Source organism: Vespula vulgaris, chromosome 10 (genome assembly GCF_905475345.1).
Source record: "Vespula vulgaris chromosome 10, iyVesVulg1.1, whole genome shotgun sequence".
Lineage (NCBI taxonomy): Eukaryota > Metazoa > Arthropoda > Insecta > Hymenoptera > Vespidae > Vespula > Vespula vulgaris.
Window position 1 is genome coordinate 2,605,453 of NC_066595.1, and position 26,954 is coordinate 2,632,406.

At 32.4% G+C, this 26,954-nt stretch overlaps 2 protein-coding genes across 6 annotated transcripts in view; one reads left to right on the forward strand and one right to left on the reverse strand.

Moving 5' to 3' along the window:
• Nucleotides 1–16,914, reverse strand: part of LOC127067048 (kinesin-related protein 3) — a 52,398-nt gene extending 35,484 nt beyond the window's left edge. For 3 of the 5 annotated variants that reach the window (XR_007782543.1, XR_007782542.1, XM_051001523.1), the window contains exons 1-2: nucleotides 15,612–16,914; nucleotides 14,339–14,532 (exon numbers count right to left, since the gene is read on the reverse strand). Coding sequence is in view for 3 of the 5 variants with exons in the window: in XM_051001523.1 (XP_050857480.1) it covers nucleotides 14,339–14,530 (192 nt within the window). In the remaining 2 variants the exon portion in view is untranslated. The remainder of the gene's footprint in view (nucleotides 1–14,338; nucleotides 14,533–15,611) is intronic. The other 2 variants (XM_051001524.1, XM_051001526.1) reach the window with 2 other exon arrangements.
• Nucleotides 16,915–18,499: 1,585 nt separating this feature from the next.
• LOC127067057 (ubiquitin-conjugating enzyme E2-17 kDa) lies at nucleotides 18,500–26,217 on the forward strand. Its single transcript, XM_051001543.1, has 6 exons — nucleotides 18,500–18,873; nucleotides 20,250–20,313; nucleotides 20,533–20,564; nucleotides 20,737–20,814; nucleotides 20,907–21,012; nucleotides 21,244–26,217. Exons 1-6 carry the CDS (start codon nucleotides 18,850–18,852, stop codon nucleotides 21,381–21,383), a joined length of 444 nt encoding a protein of 147 aa, XP_050857500.1. The 5' UTR covers nucleotides 18,500–18,849; the 3' UTR covers nucleotides 21,384–26,217.
• The last annotated feature ends 737 nt before the right edge of the window (nucleotides 26,218–26,954 follow it).

Sequence of the window (26,954 nt, forward strand, 5' to 3'; positions counted from 1 at the left end):
TTTTTTTCTATCATTAATAACAATTGAATTACATAGGATTAACCAATGAAACAAATCACGACGTTATCATTGTAAAATGAATTCTATTTTCTTTTTCCTTTTTTTTTTTTTTGAAAAAAAGTATGCCAGTCAAATCCGCTTTTCCTCGTCATCATGAACTTCCTGTTCGATCGACGGACAAGAGAAAAGTATTCCATGTTGTTACTCTCATATCGAGACTTCAGTGACGCTTCGTTGCTTAGGAAACGAGGAAAAAAAAGACGTCGTTGAAGAAAATGCGTATCTTGAAAGTATGTCGAGCTACTTTTATCTCTATGCGTCTCTCTATATATCTACGTATGTGATGATATATATATGTATATATGAGACATTTCTCTATATTTAGAAATCTACATTTTTTTTATATTTAATACTATTTTCAGTTATTTTAATGCTTCGTTTCCATATTTGTTATTAACAAAAAAATACAGCATTATATGTATAAAAGATATATATTCATCTATGATATATATACATATATATTATATGTATATATAATATATAACAATATATCATCTATAAAATAGATATTTTCAATTATCTACAATATCTTAATTATTCCAAATAATCTATTCATCTAAAAACAATATTACCCTTAAAATCAATATTTCCTATATCTCATTTATATTTATAAAAATATTAAACAATACATTTCGAAATATCCCACGACTAGAAAATTGTCTACTTCTTCTCTTTCCCTTTCCCTTTCCTCCCTCCTTTCTTTTCTCTCAATTTTAATTTTACAAAAAGCAACCAAAAAAAAAAACAAAACAAAAAGAAAAGAAAAGAACAGAAAAAAGATAAAAAGCAATTATTGCTATTAGCACACACACACGTGTGTGTGTATATATATACATATGTACATACGTAAGTATATATCTATATATGTAGGTACGCAAGCGCGTCACCCAGAAAATAAATGATCCTCTGTAAGAATTATGAAGAAACGCGAAGACGACAACAAAAGAGAAGAGAGACGTTGGCGCGAACAAGGATTGAGAAATCTCTTCTTCTTCACCAAGATCTAAAGGAAAGAAAGTATATTCACGCTCGCTTTCGTTGTTTCTCTCTCTTTATATAAAAGGTGACCTGAAGAGTGGAAGGAAACGTGCTTGGGTGATTGTAATAAAAAGTAAGTGCGTTTACGTAGGCACGTGGAAGGACAAAAGAGAAGAAAGATAGACAGTGAAAGAAAAAAAAGAAAGAGAGAGAGAGAGAGAGAAAGAGTAAGGGGAAAGATAAATATAATCGAAAGAGAAGGGGTGAAAGAAAGATATACACACAGAAAGAGAGAGAGAGAGAGAGAGAGAGAAAGAGACAAATAAAACACAAAGAGAACGTTCGTCCTGTTCGAACTCATCCGAGTTTCACCGGTGAAATGCAAACCACTGAAAGTGGCCACGGTGAAACCTCCTAGCTTGCACTAATAAACATTTGACAGTGACTACCCTTTTGTGTGTGTGTGTATATATATATATATATATATATATATATATATATATATATATATCTATATCTATATCTATATCTTTATATCTATCTCTCTCTTATGAAAGAGAACGTGTATACGTTTGTTTAAAAGATCTTGCTTCTAATCGTTCTCTGTGTGTTTATGTATGTACATATAGTTAAAAAAAGGAAACAGATCTCTTAAAAAATGATAAATGTGTGTATATATGAAATATTTAATTAACATCCTCTATAATGCCATAGAAATTTTAAATCAAACACTCCTATGTATAGATATATATATATATGTCTGTACGTGTATATCTTTTCATCTCATAAATATCACAGTTAGTTTATTATGCGATTATTATTATTATTATTATTATTATTATTATTATTATTTATTATTATTATTATTATCGGAAATAAAAAAAATAGATATTATTTTATCTATTCGTCAAAAATATAACAAAGTTAGTTCATCTCAAGTTAGTTATCTCGAAAGTAAGTGCTTCCTAAAAACACGAGTTATTTTTATGGCGTATAATATAATTATATTAATATAATTCATGAACGTTTTAAATATCACACTGTATAACTTTTTTCTTTTTTAGCAAAGAAAAATTGCATTATAGAGGTTTAACATATTTACGTATATTATTATCAATAAAATATTTAATGAACTTACTATTACTATTACTAATATTATTAAATTAATCCTATACATACATATATATATATATAAATTAAAAAACATGCTAAATAAACATTAAATATTATACATATTATATATAATATTATAATATATATTTAATTAGCATATTTTTTAATTTATATATATATATATATATATATATATATATATATGCGTATGTGTATGTAATGAAGAAAATGAAAGAGAATAAATATATATATGTAATATACATATTCTATCTGGTTCGATTATCGAAAAGCAAAAGAAAGAGAAAGAGAGAGAGAGAAGGAAGAAGATAAAATTAGTTCAAAGTTGATAGACGAGAAACGATCTTAAATATAACTTTACGCATACAAAGTAGTATACTTAACGGTTTCAAAAGTTTATTTTGAAGTTTCGAAAAACGAGAGGAAGGATCAGAGGATGGAAGAGAGAGAAAGAGAGAAAGAGAGAGAGAGAGAAAGAGAGAAAAAGGGAAAGAAAAGAAAGGAAAAAATAAAAAAGAAAAAAAAAGAGAAAAAGGAAGAATAAATCTAACAAGGATTTACGAAAATGTAGTATATGCCTAGTATCGGAGCACACTTGTACAAACAAATTATTTCGTAGATTTACGTTTTCGCTCCGATAATAATCGTGAATCATCATCATCATCATCATCATCATCATCATCATGGTAGTTCTCGTCGTCGTAAAAGAACGATTAAAATTTTCACGATAATTTTCACATAACTATATACGTAGACGTACACGCGTATGTATGTACATATATGTGTGTATGTGTATGTGTATATTTATTGGCTATGTACATAGATAAATCATGTACAATTCGTTCACGCTATTTGGATCGATCCTAAACCTAATACCTTCCACAATTTGTAAAGTCGTAAAAATTCTATGATATCATACGATATTGATTTCACTGATGGTTTCTATTTTCTTTTTTCCTTCTTCGATATTACATAATTTATTTTTCTAAATCCGATTGAAAAATATTAATACAGAATATGTTAGATATGCCAATAAATATTAATCAATTCGTTTATCTTTAATGAAACTTTTATCTAATTTATTTGACCTCTGTATCATAAATCTGCTAACAAAAATTAATTAACTCGATTATTGTTAAACTTAATTTATCTAACCTCAATTATATATATATACATATATACATATATTTTTTTTTTAAATTCAATATAAAACATTGACAATAAAACAGAACGATAAAGCAGATATCTATTCAAAGAAAATATGAACGAATTAATTGATTAATTTCGAATAGAATTTTGATACAACTTATCTGAATTGGGAATCTTCGTGCTTGACCTCGAAAATGAAGAAAAAGGAAAGAACGATCTCACTAATTGAATATTCCTTCTTCCTTCCTTCCTTTCTAAGTAAGTAAGTAAGTACGAGATAAACGTTCAACGTCTAAGAAAGTAACCTTAGACATGAGTTCTAATTGCGAGCCACGTTGGAGAACTGACACGCGAATAGTTTTCAATGTCAGGAGCCTCCTTTTCTTTGAAGAAACAATGGACGTAGATACGCACACAAAACACGTAAGCACGTACGTAAGTATGGTAAGTAAATATAGTATGTAAGTATGGTACGTAAGTACGAATGTGTGTATGTATACAAATATATATATACAAATACGTGTATGTTTAACACAATACACATAGAAAGAAAGAAAGAGAGTGGGGGGGAGGGAGAGTATACTAGCAACTAGTTTTATTTTTTTCTTCGATTTCTTTACGATTCGACCGAAACGACTATCTAGGACGATCACTTTCCTAATACAAAAATCTACAAAAAATCCAAATAAAAAAAAAAAAGGAAAAATTACTATTATATCTTCCATTTATTTCAAATCGACCATTTTTATCACGGATCGAACGAAAGCAAACGATTTGAAATAAAGTTTTGTAATTAAAACTTTCCGTAGGCGTGAACGATATCGCGTGTCGTGGGAAAGAGAAAGAGAAAGAAAAAGACAGAAAGAAAGAGAGAGAGAGAGAGAGAGAGAGAGAGAAAGTCAAGAAAATTTAACGAGCATCGAGATAAACAAAAATTTAAGAAAAGGGAAAAGAAGGGAAAACCAAAAAGAAAGAAATTAAGAAGAATTAAAAAGAAAAAAAAAGAGTGAAAAGTAAAAAAAAAATATTAAAAAGATAATCTTTTTCATCGGAGTACAACGTAAGTATGTATTACCTATGTACGTATATATGTACTTACATACATACGTACGTATGAAATATTTTTCTTGTCAGACTTTCCCCTTCGATGAGCAAGTAGAAAACGCATTTTCACCGTCTCTCCTCGCTTCTCTTCTGTCTCAGAAATCATCATGATCATGATCATCATCATCATCATCATCATCATCATCATCATCATCATCATCATCGTCATCGTCGTCGTCGTCGTCATCGTCGTCATTATTATTATTATCATTATTATTATTATATTATTATTATTATTATTATATATTTCCATTTTTTTCTTTTGCGATATTAAATATACGATATTTACCAATTCCCTGTAAGTCATCGTAAAACATAAAACTGCTACGATATAATGCCTCGTAACTTTCCAAGGAATTTCGAGTAAACGATTTAGCTGTTGGTGATTTAATGGCGTCGACGAGAGCTACCAAGCCGCGAAGGAATTTAATTATTACCCGTTGCCGAGAACAGATAAGAGATATGATATTTAAGAGGAAACAAAAACGAAAATATAAATAAAAAAAAAGAAAGGGTGGAAAAGAATATCGAGATAAAAAATGATCGACGAAAGAAAAAAAAGATCGAGGTGCGAGTCGTGGAAAATTCATGGTGAATATTGTTCGTCTTATATGAGAAAAAATATTTCTATATATAATATTGACAATAATAATAATAATAATAATAATAATAATAATAATTATTATTATTATTATTATTATTATTATTTTAAATCATGTTTAATTCAAATTTTTATGACTCAAGAGTGAAAAGTGCGTTTGAAAAAAAATTACACGATGATGATGATGATGATTGTTACATGAATAGTAACAAGTAAATGTAATAATATATTTATTATTATTGTTATTATGTATCTATGTAATAAAGAAAATTTTTATTATCATCATCATCATAATTGTCGTCGTCGTCATACCACTGTTTTTAAATGAACAATCTCTTATCATAAAAAATAATGATTCGAGAATAATAAAATAAAAAATATATATATATCTTTATATACGATATATATATATTTTTTTTTTATGTACGATACGACATTTGCGTAAAACAATATTTGTAATTTGATGTAAATCTTCCAATTCTATTGTTTGATTAATTACAATAAAATAATCATCGAGAATTAATATATCGAAGGTTCATCATCCTGCCGATACAGAGGCTTCCGTAATATCATAGATATTCTAGGATCATAAGAAAGGATTTGTAGTTCATCGTCCTGTCCAGTAGCCTGATCGCGTCTCTCCAACTCTTCGGTATCCGTGAAACTGCTGACCTCGCTCCTAAGATTGTCAATGAGATGATCCCGTTTACCATGATAATACCAGAAAAGTAAGACTACTTGTTAAAATTGACATTAATAAAAATCCAATATCTCGTTAATCGGATTAGAACAAGAGAGAAATAGAAAAAGAGAGAAAAAATCCGATTTTAATTTCACAAAACTCGAATAATCCTTTAAATAAATATAAATCAATTAAATTCTTCTATCATTAAGATCTTCGAACATATAAAGTTATAATAATGATAATAATAATATAATAATAATAATAATTATTATTATTATTATTATTATTATTCAAAAATGTTAATATCTACAGATTGCCTGAATCAAAACCATATGAATTATTTATAAAATCTTAAAATGAATAAGATCATATAATTATTATTAAAAATTCTACTATCGTTCAATTCTAACTAATAAAAATCTTAAAGTAAATAGGATCATACGTTAGGATCGTAATTATTATTATTAAAAATTCTAATTAGTTTAACTCGAGCAATGCGAATGTTTAATTATTGCGAGATCTTACGATTAATTTGAAATTATTATCATTATTAAAAATTCTCTCTATCTTTCTCTGATCAAACTTATTGATACGCCTAATGAAAATTATTATATTTGTTATTCGATCTATAAATGGAAGAGAAAAATAAAAAAAAATAAAAAAGAGAGAGACACCAAGAGGGCAAACTCGTATCCGTCTAATAATATTTCTTGCTACTTTTACTTTCTAAAGCGATAAAGTAGAAGTGCGTGTGCCATCTCTAACACGGCTCTCCATGTGTTCTCTTTCCCTGTGGGTATCCAATTTATGTGTTTGTATGTATGTGTGTGAACATGTGTACTACTATAGCTAACATGTTCGTATATGTTCACGAGCGTGTTTCTAACCGATCGATACCGAGCGTTGCCAGTGGAGATCATCCCTTCTAAAATTGTTAACCAGCACATCATGACCGATAATTCAACGAGAGCTTTTATTATTAGAAATACTCTTCTACGATTAGAACGATTATAATAACTAATATTAATCTCATGGTGTCGATTATGAAAATATTTTCTTTCCTTTTTTTTTTTTCTTTCTTTAAATCCTTCAAACGCACAAATCCATCTATTTTCAAAATTACAATTTCAATTTGAGTATCAATTATCAGAAAATTTCATTCGCTAATTAGAATGATGGTAATGAATTTAATATCAATCGTATTCCATACGGACTGCGAAACATTTTCTTCCAATTTAATCCATAAGATTCATTCAATAACGTAATAAACCAGTGATTTCAGCAATTACAATCTAACGAGTTGCAATTGTTAAGGAAATTTTTCTTCCATTCTTTCTTTCTTTATCGATTAAAATCATTAATTAAAACGCTGATCATAGAGAATCAACGAACAATGAAATAATATCTCTGTACGATATAATACGATACAGAACAAAATTAATTCATTAAATCCGACGATATAACGTAACTTATTTGTTACAACTACTCCGACTATTAAAATGTCTATCAACTTGAAAAATTCAAAGAAGATAGAAAAAACAAAAAAAAACAAAAAAGAAAGAAAGAAAAAACAATTTTAATTATTCATCTAAAGAGTATTAACCACCTAATCGGATATCGAAAAATTATTACAAATTCAATCAATAGCAATTGAATCAGTAATAGTTAATCGTCCAAATAGTCTCAATAGTTTCAATAGTCTCAATAGTCTCAATAGTCTCTACTTCAGATTTATATAACGTGAAAAAAGAAAAGATCAGAAAAGAAAGAAAACACAATGGAAAGCGGAGAAGAAGGGAGGGGGATTTAAAAGAGGAAAAAAAAAATATACCCGGAGAACTTTATATCGGATTATACTTCCCTCTCTTTTCGCAGAAACGAAGTTTCCAAGACGACGACGTAAACAGGCACGATTTTACGAATTACTCGGTCAGTCCTGATTTTCTAACCGCAATCGAGTACGATTTCATGCGGTTTTAAACCCCATTATGTCGGAGTTGGACTTGTAATTATCTGATTGCTGAGGAAAGGAAGGAAAGAAAAGAATAAAAAAAAAAAAAAGAAGAAAAAGAACAAAAAAGAGAGAGAGAGAAAAGAGGAGTAGGAAGAAGAAGAAGAAGAAGAAGAAGAAGAGAACAAGACACGAATGAGAATGATTTTCCGAAGACTATCGGCACGCCAACGATAAGCTTTAGCTAAGCTCATGGTCGCAATAACGAAAGCACGCTCAAACACAATATATATATATACATATATATATATATATACCTAATCCATATTCCGTACCAGGATCCACCTGTCTCCAGTAACGAATAACCAAAGTTATAACGAGACTATGAAAGGCACGATTTGAAAGGGGTAGGGGGTGAGATCCGACCGAGAGGGTTCCGTTTTAATGCGGAAGAATCTTTCAAAAGAGAGATCACGGAGATCTCGGAAACCGCAAAGTATTTAAGCTTCAACGAGAGAAATTTCTCTTTTGCTCGAATTTCTATGTACGTATGTATGTATGTATGTATATATACATACCTAAGTATGTACCTAACGCACACGGTGAAAGTTCACATAACCCTTTTTTCTTACGTTTCTTTTCTTTTTTCTTGTACGTGTGTTTGCATTTTTTTTTTCTTTTTTTTTCCAATACGTACTGCCCTTTTATTTTATTTTATCTCATTTTATTTTACTTTATTGTTTTCTCCTTTTTCGAACGATCTCGGAATAATATCCACATCCTGATATCAACTATGTCGATTGAATCGACATTGTATTATTATTTAGTATTATTATTACTAGTACTACTACTACTACTACTACTACTACTACTACTACTACTGTTACTACTACTGCTACTGCTGTTATTACTGTTGGAGATATAAATGAGAGAGATCTCGATAATGAAATATTCTGATAGATGTTACTGAGAATCTAAAGGATAAAGAAATAGAAAAGAAAATGGCCGCGAAGCGAACGAGCGCCGAAACGATTTACTTTAGCATGTTAAATTTAATGCTTCAATTTGTGATGACCTTCCCGGTTGGTACTTTCTCGAACGAGACTACGTGTATCCTATAAGGTAACATATATATATATATTAACACACACACATATATAAATACGATACATACACATAAAATACGAGAAAGATATATGTATACTAGCATAGAAATACGTACTTACAAGCAAGTTCAGTACACGCCACACATATCTCTACGAATTACACTACCAACATATACATACATACACGCCGCAAATGTAAATGTACAAAGCCGAATGAGTCACGATCAGAGACGTAACCACGGCTCGATATAGCACGAGTTGTAATCAAATAGGATCTACGTACGATCCAGTGAGCAGGATGTATGCTCGTGAAAGTCTTACGCGTATACACTTATATATACAAACATATGTGAACATATGTGTGTGTATGTGTACACACATAAATTCACGCATTTTTTCTATACTTAACGATTGAAACGAACATCTGGACGTACCCGACAACTTATCAGCAAATTATTTTTCTACCAAGTCTTTCTCTCTTTCTCGCGATATATTCATTCTACTAAAGAAACTAATGGACTCTAATACTGTAACGCTTTGTTATATATACGAGGTGAACGAACATCGAATATTATAGGACAAATAAGAAAAACTCTCGTCGAGATCAAAGTCTCTCTGCTTTCTGCGTAACAGTCCAAATGATTTCTAAGATATGAAAGTCGATCGAGAGAAACAACGAGGGTAGATAAATAGATAGGGCGAGGAGATAGGAGGGGGTTCTGTTCGAGGACATTTCAAATCCTTCAAATACCCTTCACGAAATCGTGAATATTCTAAGTACGCTATTTGTATACATAAAAACAAAAAGAAAAGAAAAGAAAAGATTGTAAATATGTAACATCTCGTAAAACCTGACCTCACTCAGTTGCTCTGTTGATCCAAAACAAAATGTCGAAGTGAACGATAATAAAAAAAAGAAAATAATAATAACAAGAAAAAGAAGAAGAAAATACCTATCCAATATTTTCAGAATATTTTCTATGTATATAAAATGTATATATGAAAATATACATGTACGAGTATGATGATCGAGATTACTATAAAATCGAGTTCGAAGTACACAAGATTTATAGAAAATTAATTTTTAAAAAGTCTAATAATGGACCGATATAATTACCAAGAAAATGACATTTCTTTTTCTTTTAATTAGAAAGAAAAGTGTCGACGATCGAAAAGAGAATGTTTCTATCGAAGAAAATGTCGTCAGCGTTTGGTAAACCTAGCAGAGTGATACCGTTAGCAATTTTTTAGACCGCGGTTAACACGCGAACGAACTTAGCCAGCCGCAGTACCGCATTACGAACTTCTGCTATAATTTTTTCCTCTATCTATCTATCTATCTCTATCTCTCTCTCTCTCTCTCTCTACCTTCTCTATCTTTATTTCTCCCTCTCTCTCTATCTTTTTTGCTCTTTGCCTTTTATATATCCTCCATCTCTCTTTCCGTCTTATTAACAACAAGAGAATACGACATTAATGATCGGTATCAATTTTTTAATATCGCATAAGTGTGTTGATGGACCTATGAAGATATCGTATTATTGCTTTCTCTCTCTCTCTCTCTCTCTCTCTCTCTCTCTCTCTCTCTCTCTCTCTCTCTCTCTCTCTCTCTCTCTATTTCTCTCTTATCAAAATTCATCCGCTTACCCGTACGCCGTACTTGATTCATTAACGCTGCTTTCGTTCGTATGATCGTTGGTATAAATCTCATTTTGATAAGGTGGTTCCTCTTGATTGTAGAATAAACCAGGTACAACATTTAATGGCTCCAATGTTCCTTGTAGTCTATAAAAGGACACTATTACGAAATTCATATTCGTCTCTCTCTCTCTCTCTCTCTCTCTCTCTCTCTCTCTCTCTCTCTCTCTTTCTTTCTCTCTAACTTGTAAAAAATAGATTTCCAAAAAAAAATAATCGAGAAAATCGAGGATACTTGTTGTAAGTTAAGACACGATTATAAAATTCAGGATTGTCTGTCCATCTCTTTCGGATTCGTAAAAAATAAATCGAAGATAGACATGAATTTCGTAATCGTATACTCTTTTTTACAACGAATATCCTTTTCATCGACCTTCTTCTATTTTTGGATATATTAAAGAAATAAAAAGAGAAAAGAAAAAAGTCGGAGATATTTAATAAGTACCGATATTGCATGGACAAGGCTGCAGCAAATTGTATCGGATTTTGAACGATGATTGTACCACCACTATTATTCTCCATATTAAAATCCGGAATGATCTCAATGGTATTCATCGAATTTGATACCATCCTGGTTAATCGTCTATCGTTTTCTGGATCTAATCTACTCGAAATATTCGCATAATCGAACGACACCATTCTCTCGTCGGGATACGTAGTAGATTCTTCCTCAACTTGTTGTTGTTCTTGTTCTTCTTCTTGTTGTTGCTCTTCGTCGTTTATAGTGAACATGGACGACGACGTTGAAAGATCGAAGGAATCTTCGTCATTTCTTCGATTATTCTCGTACGAGGTCGATGCCACTGACACGAAGATTTAAAAAATTAAATCGAAGCAAACGAATTAGCGAATTTTAATACGATGAACTTATTTTATTTTTTTTTTTTTTTATTAATTATGACATTGTTATGTCTGCCTCTCTCCCTCTCCCCCTTTTTTATGTCACTAATTTTTTTTTTAATCGTTTTTTACTTTTTTTTTTAATCTCCTTCCTATCACTCATCGCTTTCATTGGTCATTAATTTTTCTGTCCTATTTTCATTTATCGAAAATATTCCTAAACCTCGCGTCATACATAAAATACGAACTTTCGAACGTTTATATCTTCGAACATTAATTTCCACCCCAACCCCTACTTCTCTCTGTTGATTGGTACTCTAATCTCTAAACGTTTATACGATCTGTAAAACGTATCTTTTACGAGGATTGCGAAATCGTTAGTCATAAGAATCAAAGACTTTTGATCGATGAAATAAAATCTCCGCCATTTTTACGCATCGACGATCTTTAATATTTTTTTATCCTCTCCCTCTCTAGCTAGATTTAATATTCGTTCTCGAGAGATTAAATCGAATCACAATGGCATCGCAATATCTGTTTTTTCATCTCATTAATTTCTTATATACGACATTGTTAAACGTATTTATAAATCGTACGTACACGTATATTTATTTATATAGGTTGAGCTATAAATTCTTAAATAAATTAAAAATGAATTTAGTTAAATTATTACTCTTTTCTTTTTTGCTAACTCTTTAAACTAATTTTCTTTTTATTCTTTTTTCTTTAATTTCTTTTTTTCAAATCGAAAAACCGCAAACCTGATTTACATGGTTCAAAAATAACGATATTTATCATCGCTAATGTCGTATATAAGTACTTAACGTCATGATTAAATGATTCATTGCATCTAAACGATAGTATGTTATTGTAGAAAAAAATAAATAAACAGATAGATAGACAGATGGATAGATATAATGTTAACGTATCAAATTTTCCTATGATTCTTACATTTTATATCTTCGTATTACTCGAAAATATTATTCGAAAAGATTCATCGATATTAACGAGAAAAGATTATTTTCATTTTGCTATGAAATATGAAATATATATAAAATTCGTCGAAATCGTGTCAGTATAGACGATAAACGATACTGTTACGTTATAAAACGTGATTAGCTAATAAAAAAAAAATATATATATATATATACGTTCAATCTGTAGAGATTCCTACGTAAATACATACTCATCGTTTTCACACACGTACGTATTTGTTATACATTCCCGATTTATTCGATGAGTCGACTTTATTAACATGTAATATACTTTGAAAAAATACCTTCCCCTTCTCCTTCACTCCTAACTTCGATCAATTAAATTATATGACACACATATGTAATTGTAATTATGTTCTTTCACGTAATATTTTGTTTCGTAATAAATCCGAAAAACATGATGACGAGGACGGAAAAAAAATGGAAAAGAAGAAAAAAAAAAAAGGGAAAACAAAATAACAAGGATGACGTATAACAAATATCTGTAGATGTATGCGTATATACGTGTGTGTGTGTTCGTATAGTTATATACGTCCTCGAAAATTACCGTTGGAAACTTCCTCCGTATTACGATCCAAGGAAGTTCCACCGAGTTCTTCAATATTCTTCAACGAATTTTCCTCTCGATAAATAATTCTTGCATCACTGTTCTCCCTGAGTTGCTTCGAGCCTATCGATCTCAATAAACCTTTGAAATGTTTGCTGATCCTTGGCAACTTTGATCTGATCTATTACATTTTTTCGAATTCACAATAATCTTTTATAAAGATAAAAAATGGAGAGAGAAAGAAAGATAAAGAAAGATAGATAGAAAGAAATTCGATAAAACGAAAAAAGTGTGTGTGTGTGTGTGTGTGTGTGTGTGTGTATGTGTGTGTATGGCTGTCGATTAAAAAGATTTCTTCTTTATCGACGAGTGCTCGAAAACGAAAAGAATAAAAAAAAATTAATTTATATCCAAAAGATTCGTTGAATTATTCGTGGAAAAAAAGAAAACAAAAAATTTTTTTTCTTTTTCATTTCTTTTTCTCCGTTGTTGTCTTTATCGAAGAGTCCTCCTTTTTTATCGACGCGTATTCGAAAACGAAAATAGTAAGAGGATACTTCAATCTAAGGAGAAATTTTTTTTTTATTTTTTAATAATAAATGTCCCGTCAAGAAAAAATTTGTTTCCCTTGAATCTTTATGACTATCGTTCGATCTTTCTTTTCTTCTTGAACGTGTACTCGAAATGAAAAACGGAACGATATAATTAAATCCAACATGAAATTCAATCGATGAAAAATATTTTATCCGGAAAAATATTTTCTTCTCTTCTCTCCCTACCGAGGATATTTTTCTTTTTTTTCTGTTTTTTTTTTCTTTCTTTCTTTTTTTTTTTTTATCGACGTGCATTCGAAATCGAAAATAACCAAAAATTATATATTCGACAACAAAAAATTTACAAGGATATATATATATATTCTTATTGAGGACAAAAAAAAAAACAAAAACGAGAAAAAAAATTATCCTCGTTCAGTGAATTGAAGACACATCTTCCTTATCGACGCATACTCGAGAACGAAAAGGACGAAAGAGAAAACGAAATCTAACAAAATTGAAAACTTGTATTAAAAGAGACGTTTCGTCCAGAAAAACATATCGAAGAAAAATAAATAAATATTCAAAGGCATACTTTACAAGGATTAAAAAAAAATAAAATAAAATACGCACACACATACGTATTCCTACTAAAAAAGAAAAAAGAAAAAAAAAAGAGAAAAAAAAAGAAAAACAAATACACGTACGTGTCCAACTTCGAGAAATGATGTTACACGAAGGATCGACTCTAAAAGATGCTAAGAAAGCGTGAAGGTCTCGAACAAAAATATACCGATTGGTTTTCCACGAATTCGAAGAGCACGAAAAAAGAGAGGAGAGGGGAGAGAGAGAGAGAGAGACAGAGAGAGAGAGAGATAGATAAATAGATATATAGATAGATAGACAGATATACAGAAAGAGATAGAAATAGAGATAGAGATAGAGAAAGAGAGAGCTCACCTTCTCACTAATGATAGTCGTTACGGATCGTGCCGCGTCCTCGTTACGATGAGAATGATCAGAAATGACGTTATCGATAGAGGAAGAAACATTTTGTTTTTCGATTATTTCTGTATTATTCTCTTGGTCCCTTCTTCTCTCTTTCTTTTCGTCCTTTTCGCCAATTTCTGAATCATCATCGTCTACGCTCATTTCTAAACACCAAAGTTCTTCATGAAGAGGAGGGAGAGGAGGAGGGGGAGTGAAGAAAAAGAGAAAGAAAAAGAGAGAAGGAGGGAGAGAGAGAGAGAGAGAGATAGAAATAAAAAAAAGATAAAGGATGACAATTTTTCTCGGACTCCCTTTTATCGTTGATTTCGATATAACTAAACGTGTTTCGTTTATTATATTAGATTTATATGTGTGTATATGTGTGAATGTATATATGTGTGTATAATATATATATATATATATATATATATATATATATATATATATATAAATAATCGATAGTGAGACAAGAGAGATCGTCGTATTACTTCACTCTGTACTCGCTTCCCTTTCTCATTTCGTAACGATGATAACGAATTACAAATAAGTATATATATGTGTACGTGTCTCTCACATGTGTATGTGCGAAAGAGAGAAAGAGAGAACGTTTTGTCCACCCCTCGAGAAATTGTCTGTCTCTCTCTCTCTCTCTCTCTCTCTCTCTCTCTCTCTCTCTCTCTCTCTCTCTCTTTCTTTCTTTCTCTCGCTCTGTCTCTTTCTTTCTATATATCTCTGTCTCTGTTTCTTCATACGTGTCTATACGTATTGTACGTACATCGTTTCAAGGTTTCGTACTCTCGACGTCGTAAATATACACAACTAAATACACAAGCAATATTACTCGTTTTTATCTCCGAGATTATTTTGAAGATATTCTAAATCTAAAAGAAAAATAGTATTATCGACGTACGCAACTACGACGACAACGACGAAGATGAAAAAGACGACGAAAATCTTACGATTTATATACGTATATATATATGTATATATGTATATACTTTTCTATGTATGTTCTATCGAGTTCAATCGAAATGAGAATGAAATATAATACGCAACGAGATCGTTTTACGAATTAACGTGATGAGAAAGGAGGAACGTTAAAGAGAAAAGGGATGTAGAGAGGGGAGAGAAGAGGGAGGGAGAGTTTGGGAGTTAACTTCGTAAAGCATCGAAAAGAACGATAACGATTGAGATTTCGATAAGAGACGTATTAATAAAAAATTAATTAAAGTTGGGATCTTACCTGATAAGCGTATGGTGTACAAGGAACGTAAAATTCTCTGCTCATAATAAAACTGCTAATACTCGATGAATACAGCGAGCTGTTGTATATATATATATATATATACACACATATATATATATAATATAGATGTATGTACTGTGTTTAGTTTTAGTTTAGTTTAGTTCGTTCCTCTTCTCTTAAAATCCAGCTGACGGATCCTTTGGGCAAGTGTCAAAACGACACTGGCACCATCTTCGAACGCTCGCGAATCAGCTCGCAGCAGCAGCAGCAGCAGCAGCAGCAGCAACGGCAGTGGTAGCGGCAACAGCACTTCGTCGAGCTGTCACGAGCTCGATAATCCTATTTTCTTCGATGAAAATGTCCACCTCCCCATACTGACGTTAACTGTGTATCCTTGGAAATATTTCGATATCCTGACGATCACGATATACGTGATATTGTTACAACTTTCCCGTTGAGAAAAGAAACTCGTTGTCAAAAGAACGCTGGAAGAGTCACAATATCACCATCGGCACGAAGACGACACCTCTACTTACTTACGCGCTATGTTACATACGCTGCTCTCTCTCTCTCTCTCTCTCTCTCGTCTATCTAAGATTTTTAGACCTTAGAAATATAACGATATTATTTTCGTTTACACTCAACTACCGATTGAATATCGATTCTAATAAGAATACACGTAACCTTAACCGATCGTACGAATATCAGGCGCAGGTTAACGTACGAAGATACGATCGCGGCATTTACTTTGTACCCTTAACTACGCCATTTTTCCCCCAAACTCTTACGCGTAGCCGCTTACACAAGAACACCACCGTGCGGTTCCACTGGTGACTGCCAACTGCCGCCACTCGCGAGTACTATGCCTCTACCGTCGCCGAGTGGCGCTGCTACGTCAGCGCCACCGTGCGTCGACAAACGGTACTAACACGCCACTTCGACTCGGACTCGAATTAAAACTCACGAGCGCTCGACCGAGTCGGATTGGCGGCAAATTTGAAACGTTCGAAGAGGTACTCTTTCTTCGTTCTGCAAATTTATAACGTTCGAACAACAAAATAACATTGAATGTAGTATGCACGTTCGACTATCCTTTTTCTTTTTCCTTTTCTCTTTTTCTTTTTTAATGATATCCATATATTTCATAAAATTCTATTGCTATGGTATTCGTACAAATTAATTTCATTCTCGACATATTCATCGCGCGTATCGAAATTTTCGATTAGAATTAAAATCATTCTGCATGAGCGAATGGAAAAAGAAGAAGAAGAAGAAGAAAAAAAAAAGAAAAGATTTCGTGAAGTTTTTTTAGAAAGGACCGATCGATCATCTATTTTTTCTGTTTTCTTGCGTTCATAGTACAAATTTTCTTTGGCACCTCGATCACGATATTCTGAGGTACGAGAATGTCCTGCCACGGTATCTCGAGGTCGTCGGGAACGCATGAATCTTTTTCGTCCGTAGGTGGGACACGGATATTGACCGGTTTGTCCAAAGCAAGATCTTCCCATGGTATTTCGACGCTCGAATCGCAGCATGCTGGAACGGTCTCTTTCGTCGGTGTAACAACGTTGGTGATCAATAATTTGTGCCACGGTAACGTCATAAACCCGTTCGATTCCTTTTTCTCCGCTTCGTCCAAATCGACCTCGCCATTTTCCGCGTCTTGACTTCCGTGATCGACCGAGTTATCCGTACGAATTTTTCTTACCACAGTCGGTAACGCGATGTCCTTCCATGGTAACTCGATCTTCGAGTCGCAAAGGATCGAAACGTCTGAGAATTCTTTTTGAAGTCGTTGCATATACGGTTCGTGCCATATCTCATCGTCCGCGTTTACGTTAAACACCAAAGTCTGTCTTTTTCTCTTGCAACGATCACGTTGTTTCCTCTTGTATTGAGGGATCTTATTTTTCCAACATTCGCAACCCAATTGTTTCACTCTTACCGACGTCGCTTTCTCCATTTTATTTTATTCGTAATTTTACGTCGCCATTTTCCTCGACAAACGGTCGACACCTTTTCTCTTTCGATTTTGTACGTGTTGTTACGTATATAAATACGTATATATACGTATTAACAGAATATAAAATGTCTCGTTCAATCTTAACCCTACCTCTAATGGTATCTCCTTCAAACGATGTTACGCTACGTCTCGTTTGTTTCCAAGGAACATCGAACGTTCGATGCGAACGCAGCTGGATAATATAATTCTCATTGTTGATTTATTTTCTGCACACACACACTCTCTCTCTCTCTCTCCCCCCCCCCCCCTTCTATCATGTACACATCTATATTTTACGACGCAACGTCGTATTTCAATAGGAGCTGGAAAAGGCATAGACGTATGTATTTACGTAGGTTTATAAATTTTTACGAGTAGGTCTGAGTTACTTGCTCGCCGAGTGTGAATCGATCTTAATGCGTGATTCACGCTCAAAGGGTAATGACGATGACGCGCTTTGGGGAAAGCACGAATGCCGTCGGTGCGGATCGAGACACACGGAACGGTACTATATCGTCTAGCGTGTGAGAGAGAGAGAAAGAGAGATAGATAGTGAGAAAGATAGAGATAGAGATAGAGATAGAGAGACAGAGAGAAAGAGAGAGAGAAGCGCTTGCGTCAGGGTCGGTTGAAGCTTCCTGACGAGATGGAAGAGGAGGAGGACAAAATGGCGAACGAGGACGATGAATAGAACGAGGAGGAGGAGTAGGAGGAGGAACAGAAGGAGAACGACGATGACGAGGAGGAGGGGAAGAAAGAGGTGGCGGAGGAGGAGGAGGAGGAGGAGGTTGTGGAGGAAGAGGAGAAGGAGGAAGAGGAGGATTCGTTGCGAGTGTGCGAGAGTGTCGACGCCATCTGTCGGCGGATGCTCGTATAACGCGAAAAATTCTACTAGTTGCCGATAAAAGGAAATCCGTGGTGTGCTTCGGACTCGATTTCAAAATTAAACGCTCGACGACCATGCACAAAATCTCTCGTCGATCGAGATAACCGTTATGTAAATTCATTCGGACGTTGGGTATTCCGGAATCAGTCAGCTGAAGGAAGTTTCGAGAGGTGTCGGGCCGAGATATCGCACGGAAAGGATCGCGAAGCTCTGACTGATTAACGTAGTAAGACTACGTTTAGAAGGCAGCCATCTTGCAATCCCTAATCAAAGATCTTCGGCTAGCGGGTATCGTTCTCTCTCTGGTTTTTTCGGCCAGTTAATATCAACACACAGTTCTTCAAATGGCTTTAAAACGAATTAATAAGGTACGTGAACGAATACGTGATAGAAGTTAACGCGTTTTCTATTATCGTAGCATCGGTGTGGTGTGTGTCGAACACGGTTGAACGCCCTTAACGATTTTGCAGTGAAGCAATGTGAGCCACAGCATTGAAAAATTCTCTTGGCTTTTATCATCCTTTTTTTTCTCTTTTTTGTTCTTTTCCATTCCTACGACGAGTGCCTCGAGCAAGCACGATTTTATATGGGTTTTTATATCGATGGGAACTAGTCGCGCACGCGGCACAGTGCCACTTTTTGTGCCAGTGGACTTGACTGGAGGTGACAGTGAATTTCGAAAAATTTTCGGTGGCTTTCTGATAAATTGCCGGAAGTAACGTAAAATCGTGTGTTACTTGCATTTACATGTATATATACGTGTATATATATACATATGTACATATATATATATGTATATAATATGTACATGTACATGCATATATATATCTATATCTATATATATATGTATATATGTATATATATATGTATATATATGTATATATATATATATATACGTACACAAATGTAGCTATAGATATTCACATTCATTACTGAAATATCGTTAGTGCCTTTGTGGACATCTTGTGTTTCAGGATTCTATCTTCCTTAACGTTTTATCCTTAATGCTCTGCTTCCTTTCCTGGAGAAGTTCTAATCTTTATGATGTATTGTAGGAGCATCCATCTCTACTTAATTGTTTTGTATTCATTGCTTTGTCACAATAGAACTACCTATTGAAATCAATATCAAAGTCTCGAATAACTACGATAACAAAGAAAAGAAACATATCGGAGAGTTCATAGTCATACTTAAATCTTTTTACTCTTCGTTTCTGTCGATACGTTCCATGAATCGATATCGATTCGGAGCCAATCGTTTAAAAGTTATTCTCGTGTCTAACGTAAAAGTTTTAATTGACCTTTGTATACCAGATATAAAACTGACATTGAAACTTTATAAGTTCTCTTTAGTAAAGGGGTTTTATAAAAGGTAATAAAAGTTCAATGATAATCAAGCCAAGTATCATATCTTAATTAATTCATGCGTAAGATTTTTGTGATATATACTTTGCATGCAATATTGTATGAAAAAAAATATTCTGGAATATGTGAGCCAACACTCGTACGTTACAAAGGTTAAAAATAATGATTTAATGTAGAATAGATGGCAGGTCTAACATTAAATAAGTAAAAGAAAAAAGTATGCTCTAAAAATAAAGCAACTCATATAGATATATGAGATATCATCACACATCATAAGTTTTTATTGACCATCGATAAAATATTAAATTAATTTTTATAATACAATTTGAAAAAATTACTTTTGATAGATTCTCGTTTATACGATTTTTATTGGATTTTAGGAACTTCAGGACCTTGGAAGAGATCCACCCGCGCAATGTTCTGCAGGCCCCGTTGGAGATGATCGTAAGTTTTTATATTCTAATGTTGTTGAGTCATCATCATGATTTGCATTTGTGTCATTAAAGTATTATTAGGTTAGATACATACTCATTACAACCGTGATATTTTATAATGTTAAAATAATATGGATACTTAGAAACTTTTCTATAGTATGATACATGTAGATTCATGCTTGATACGTACAATAGCTATAGATATTTATAATATATGCACTTGTTTTAGTATTCCACTGGCAGGCAACTATTATGGGACCAGTAAGTGTCATATTTTATTTATATTTTCTATCTAAACTGATTATATCTCTTTTTCTACTAATATTGTATTTATGTTATAAAAAATCCAAGCTCATTTTCCTCAAAGTAAATATGCCATCTATAAGAATCAAATCCTTTTGTTACAATAGTCAAAAAGTGCAATATTTTCCAGCCTGACAGTCCGTATCAAGGAGGCGTATTTTTCCTAACAATTCACTTTCCCACAGACTACCCATTTAAACCACCTAAGGTACGTAGACCATATCCCAAGATCATGTTTTTGATTTTTATATCGCGTAATCTCACTTAAAATGGAAGTAATTAAATAGACGATTATTATAGGTTGCTTTCACGACTAGAATTTATCATCCTAATATCAACAGTAACGGAAGTATTTGTTTGGATATATTAAGATCGCAATGGTCACCAGCACTTACTATATCAAAGGGTACGTATTATTTAACTTCCTTTAAGCGGATATCTCCTAATGTAATTAAATTTTTTTTTTTCAAAAAAGCAACATGTCGATAATGAAACAATTTTACAATACCTTTTTGTATCATTAATCTTCTACGCGAGTTAACAAGTTGAATCAGCGAAATATACTTTTCTCAATATTTCCCACGTGGATTTACATAGATGAAAATAATGAGGGTGCAAACTTTGCGGCTGATTTCAGTGTTACTCTCAATATGTTCTTTGCTCTGCGATCCAAATCCAGACGATCCATTAGTACCAGAGATAGCAAGGATATACAAAACTGACAGGGAGAAATACAATGAATTGGCACGCGAATGGACGCGCAAGTATGCCATGTGATGCGCCAATCTCCGTTGACCTCAACATCCGAACGCCACCAACAAGCAGCCCCAGCCTATTGCCACTTATGCATCAGCACAGATTGAAATTAGTTATGGCTCGTCTACTTTTAAACTTAAGCCGCGACTCAGGCCCGAAGAATCCTCTCAGGCAAGCGTCGACGAACTGTGGAGTTTCCCTTCGCCCTGGGTGGCCCGCGAATACTAAGACGTTGCCACGATGGCAATCAAGGCAATTTTAAAGGTGGTCACACATACACACACATATACACATATACACACACGTACACGAACACACACAACATTATATACATAATTCAGATTACAAAAAAAGGAAAAAAGGGAAAAAAAAAATGACAAAAAAAAATTTACCAACAAACATGTCCGCTTTGATTTTCATAAATAAAAAAGGGAAAAAAGAACATATGGAAGTAAAAGAAAAAATAACATAGGAGAGTGAAAGTAGGATTTGTATTTCAATTGAATAGTTTAATTTTTAATTATATTGTGCTTATATATGGATAACTGTAATATTATATACCTACTTTCTCAGTGAAATGGAAATGAAAAAAATACAAACAAACAAACCTTCGAACTGACAGCACACCGATTGTTAGTTTAAAAAAACGCAAGTGAGCAATGTTTGCCCGTCCCCTGGAATGATACGGTCACTTTTTTGTAAGACTGGGCTATATATAAATACTAATGAAACTATACCCATACGTTTTGTTCAATTATTAAAATTCCTTACCTCGTCTGACAAATTCTACGAGTAACTCGTAATTATTAAATGAAATTATAACTTCATTACGGCATTTCTTTTGTTCCTGTTACTGGCGCGTAGGTATAGTTTTATCGTCGCAAGTATATCGTAAAAATATTTGCAAGCGGAAGTTGAGTGATTGTCTTTCTTTGTAAATTGTCAATTCAAAATTCAAACTCAAAATTATAATACATAAATTCTTTTTCTTTTTTTTTCGACGTTAGGTCAATCAAATTTTATTTTTATTTCTACAAATGATTTGTGATCTTTTTACTTTAGTAATATCAATTTGGTACCAACGAGATGGCAGTCATTTTTACATAATTTTGCCGGGCTGTTTGGCTTGAATAATTAAAAAAGGATGAATAAGTTAATGAATAAATATATGAATGAATAAATAAACAAATACAAATAAATACACAAGTATGGAAATTATAGTCATCGATGTTGTTCGTTGGTAAACGATAAGTAAAAAAAGATCGGTCCGAGTTCTGTCCGTTTGAAGTTTCCTCATCAATCACCTTTAAGAAAAGTAGATTATATAAATATTTCAGTAAAAAGGAACGACAGAGAGAGAAAAAGATAAATGCGATTGCCACAGAAATGTAAATGGGGGAAGATTTCCTCTAGGAAAAATAAAAATTTTGTCGTTCGTAGTATTATTTACAATATACATATATATATGTGTATATAATACAAACATATATATATATCTATATATCTGCGAAATCATGAATTTGCCGGCCGTTGATATGCAACGTCGTTATACTCATGTTAATATATATATTATTATTATTATTATTATTATATTATTATTATTATTATTATTATTATTATTATTATTATTATTATTATTATTATTATTATTATTATTATTATTATACTTATTAATTTTGCGTGCGAGTTTTTTCCCCCGTTTTGTGCGGCAACTTTGCTAATTATTACTTCTAATCTCTAATCTTCTTTAATCCACAATAACGATATATGTATTACGAGATCAGAGTCAACGAGACTAGTTAGGAGGATCGAAAAATCGTCGTAAATCTTTTAATAAGAATTTTATCGCCTATTATAACTATTGTGGTTGAGAAGCTGAGATCGGAGTATTAACTTTTTGAAACTTAACTTGTATTACTTGCGAGACTGCATGAATGCGTTAAATTGCGATGCGGTAGTACGTACATACATACATACACACGTACATACAATACATACGTTTAGTATACGTTAAATACGAAGGATACCACACAATACGAGTGCACTATTTTCTTTAAATATATATATATGCATATATATATATATGTATGTGTATATTCATATATACATATATATATGTGTATATATATATATATATATAAATATTTTTTTTTCTAAGCGATGTTAAGCAGCGTTTCAGCTTCTAAATAAGCTTTTCGCCCTAATTCCAAAGCGGGGATTTTGGAGTCAAAGGATGATATCACGTGTTTAGAAGATAAGAGAAACAAACAAAAAAAAAAGAAATCTCTTTACGTGTATGTACCTTTACCCTTTACTTTCTCTCACGATGCGATCTATTTAGGAAAAGAAACGAAAGAAAAAAGTAAATACCGATAAATTTTTACCGGTGTCGTAAACTGGTCTAAACCAAAATGGCGGAAAAATAAAGATGAATGAAATAAGAGAAAAAGAAAAAAAAAAAAACGAAAACAATATCGCATTCTGTAAAAGCGCCCGGTCGGATCATTTCGAACAAGATATTCTCGATTAATTAACGAAAATGTATTGACTTCTTTTTTCTGTAATTTATTTGCAAGTAAGAGCGAATGAATGATGATGACGATGATGATAACGATAATGATAATGATAATGACGATGACGATGACGATGACGATGACGATTGAAGAGTAATCTGTGAAGAAGGGAAACGAGACAAAGAGTAAAGTGAAAAAAAATACCAAAAAAAAAAAAGAAAAAAGCGATATAAATCCGACTCACCAATAAATTTTGACAAGATCTCCTTCTCCTTTTCCTCCTCCTCCTTCTGCTCCACCACCCCCTCCTCCTGCTACCTCTTTCTGCTCCTTCTTCATCCCTGTCTCCTCTTTTATTCTCCCGATTAATCTATCGTTATCGTTCAAGCGTCTATTAGGAGCAAAGAGAAAAAAACACATAAAAAAAATAAGAAAAAAAAAAAAGAGAAATTATTCGTGCGTAATTAATTAATAATAATTGATGTCGTATAAGGAAACAACAAACAGCAACAAACGGAAAATAAGGGAAAAAGAACAACAAAAACAAAATAATAATAATAATAAAAAAGAAAAAAGATAACGGAAGCAAAAGAACACGACGAACATTTTGAATAACTTATCTTGTGTACATTTTAGCATTATTAGCCCTTTATATAAATAAAGTCCACATCTGATGATATGACTCTGAAGACTTTATGTGAATCACCTGAGAATAATAAATAGAAAGAAAAGGAAAAAGAGATAAAGAATCGAATTAACGACGAAAATGAAAAAAGTAAAGGAAAAAGAAAAAAATAATGTAATGTTAAAGTAGGATCTATAGATCGGTCGACGCGAAAGCGGTGCGCGGCCCGCTTTCACGATCTCGGAAAGATCGAAATTTCTCTCTCTCTCTCTCTCTCTCTCTCTCTCTCTTTCTCTTTCTCTTTCTTTCTCTCTCTTTCTCTCTCCTTCTCTATTTGTTTCCTTCTCTGTCTGTTTCTTTCTCATTCTTTCGGGGTGTGAGAGGTGCAGTGCGGTGAAAGTGTAGGACGGGCAAAACAAACGCGTCTTTCTTTAGGAGAAGATACTCATTTTAAATATTAGAAAAGAGAATGGTACGAAATACTATTAAATGATAAAAAAGAAAATAAAGATTCGCGAAAGATTCGTAATAAAGCGTGAAATAAAATGAGGAGGAGCGTTAATTTTTTGTTTTTCGACTTGATAATAATGATACGTACGTGATGTGTACTATATAATTTACAATTATCAACTGACCAAGCATGTTCGTGACGTATTAAACCAATGGAGATAAATTATACACGAACTTTCTTGTTTATCTGATATAAGAAAAAATTCAATCCCTCCTTTTTTTTTCTTCTTTTTCTTCGTTTCGAAATAGATAATCGACAAATTTTGTATTCGATATTCTATATACATAGAATATTATATAATATATATATATATATATATATATATATATATACCATAATTATAAAGAACAAATGAATAATATAATACAATAAGAATACATATTTCTCGATTATCTCTCTTATATAAACATATATCGTATGTACTAACGTCAAAAAGGAGAATAGATTTTTCTTTCATAAAAAAAAAGAAGAAGAAGAAAGAAACAAAGTAAGAAAAATCTTTTATAATCGACCTACACGTTATCTATACGCACACGCACAACAGAAACGAGTAAACATTTCTTTTTAATTTATCAAAAATAAATTCGAGCAAAGAAGAGAGTAAGAACAAAAGAGAGAAACAGAAAAAGGAATATATTATATTTTAAATATTTTTTCAAACCTTTTTTCGCGATCGAAGATAAAGAGAAATAGAGAGAGAGAGAGAGAGAGATAAAGAGAGAAGGAGGAAGAGAGTAAGGAAGAGAGTGAGGTCGAGGTAGAGAGGGAAAGAGAAAAAAACGAAATGGTTCGTCGGAATGATTCCGAAAGTAACCTCGCACGCGTTGCCCTTCCGTTTGCTTGTGTTCATTGGTCGATGATCGTTCGCGAGGCTTCGCGCTTTTCTCTCGCGTCGATTCAGTCTCAGTGCCGAGCACGACGCGATCGGTACCGCATAGGAGGAGGACTCTTTCGGACGTCTTCGTCTAAAAGGGAGAGAGAAAGAGAGAGAGAGAGAGAGAGAGAGAGAGAGGGGGAGAGAAAGGGAGAGAAAGGGAGTAGATCGAAAATGTGCTGATTTATTATACCAGTGAGCGAGTTTTCTATCAACGTACAAGTTTCACAATTTTTAATAGACGTACACATATATATATATATATGTATATGTATATGTATATGTATATATGTGTGTGTAGTGTATATATATATTTTTTCTCTTTCGTTAAGGTACGTTAAGATAAATTTATTTATATATTCTTTTATTTCGCCATAAAACGATTATTTTCCACTTAAAAATCCTGTCGCTTTAAATTAATAGTTTTGTTTTTATCTCATCGAGTACGAAATTTGAATAGGATTATAGCGTATTTGTTGTTTAGAAGGATTTAATTCTTGTTCTTCTGTTTTTTCTCATTTTCTATTTTTTATCGCCGTGTTTGTTGATCGAATTTTCATTTCAATAGTTTATTTCAGTTCTGTATTTTTATTTATTTATTTGTTTGTTTGTTTTTTTTCTCTTTGTTTCTTTTTCTTTTTTTTATTGGAGCTCGTTTGCCTTTTAAAAAGAGACCTGATCGTTCTTCTTGGTACGTTCCTTTTCAATAAATCACGTGATTGTGTCTGATCTAACAGCCGTCATTATATAGTTGTTAAAGTCATATATAGTTGTTAAAAAAAAGAAGGATCTATTGAGTCTTCAGTTCGTGTATCATTAAAGTTAACTAAAACGATTTTACAATATTAAATATAGTCTCTGATAACGCGGATGTCTCTAGTACGGAGTTGCAACAAATAAAATAGTGGTTCCAATTATATATTTCTATATTAACAATTTTATTTTTCTCTATTATTTTTCTTTCTTTCATTCCTTTCTTTCTTTTTCTTTTCTCTTTCTGTTTCTCCAATTGTTATTAATATTGAAAAGCAAAAAGAAAATCATTTAATGTTTTTTTCCAATCGATTTA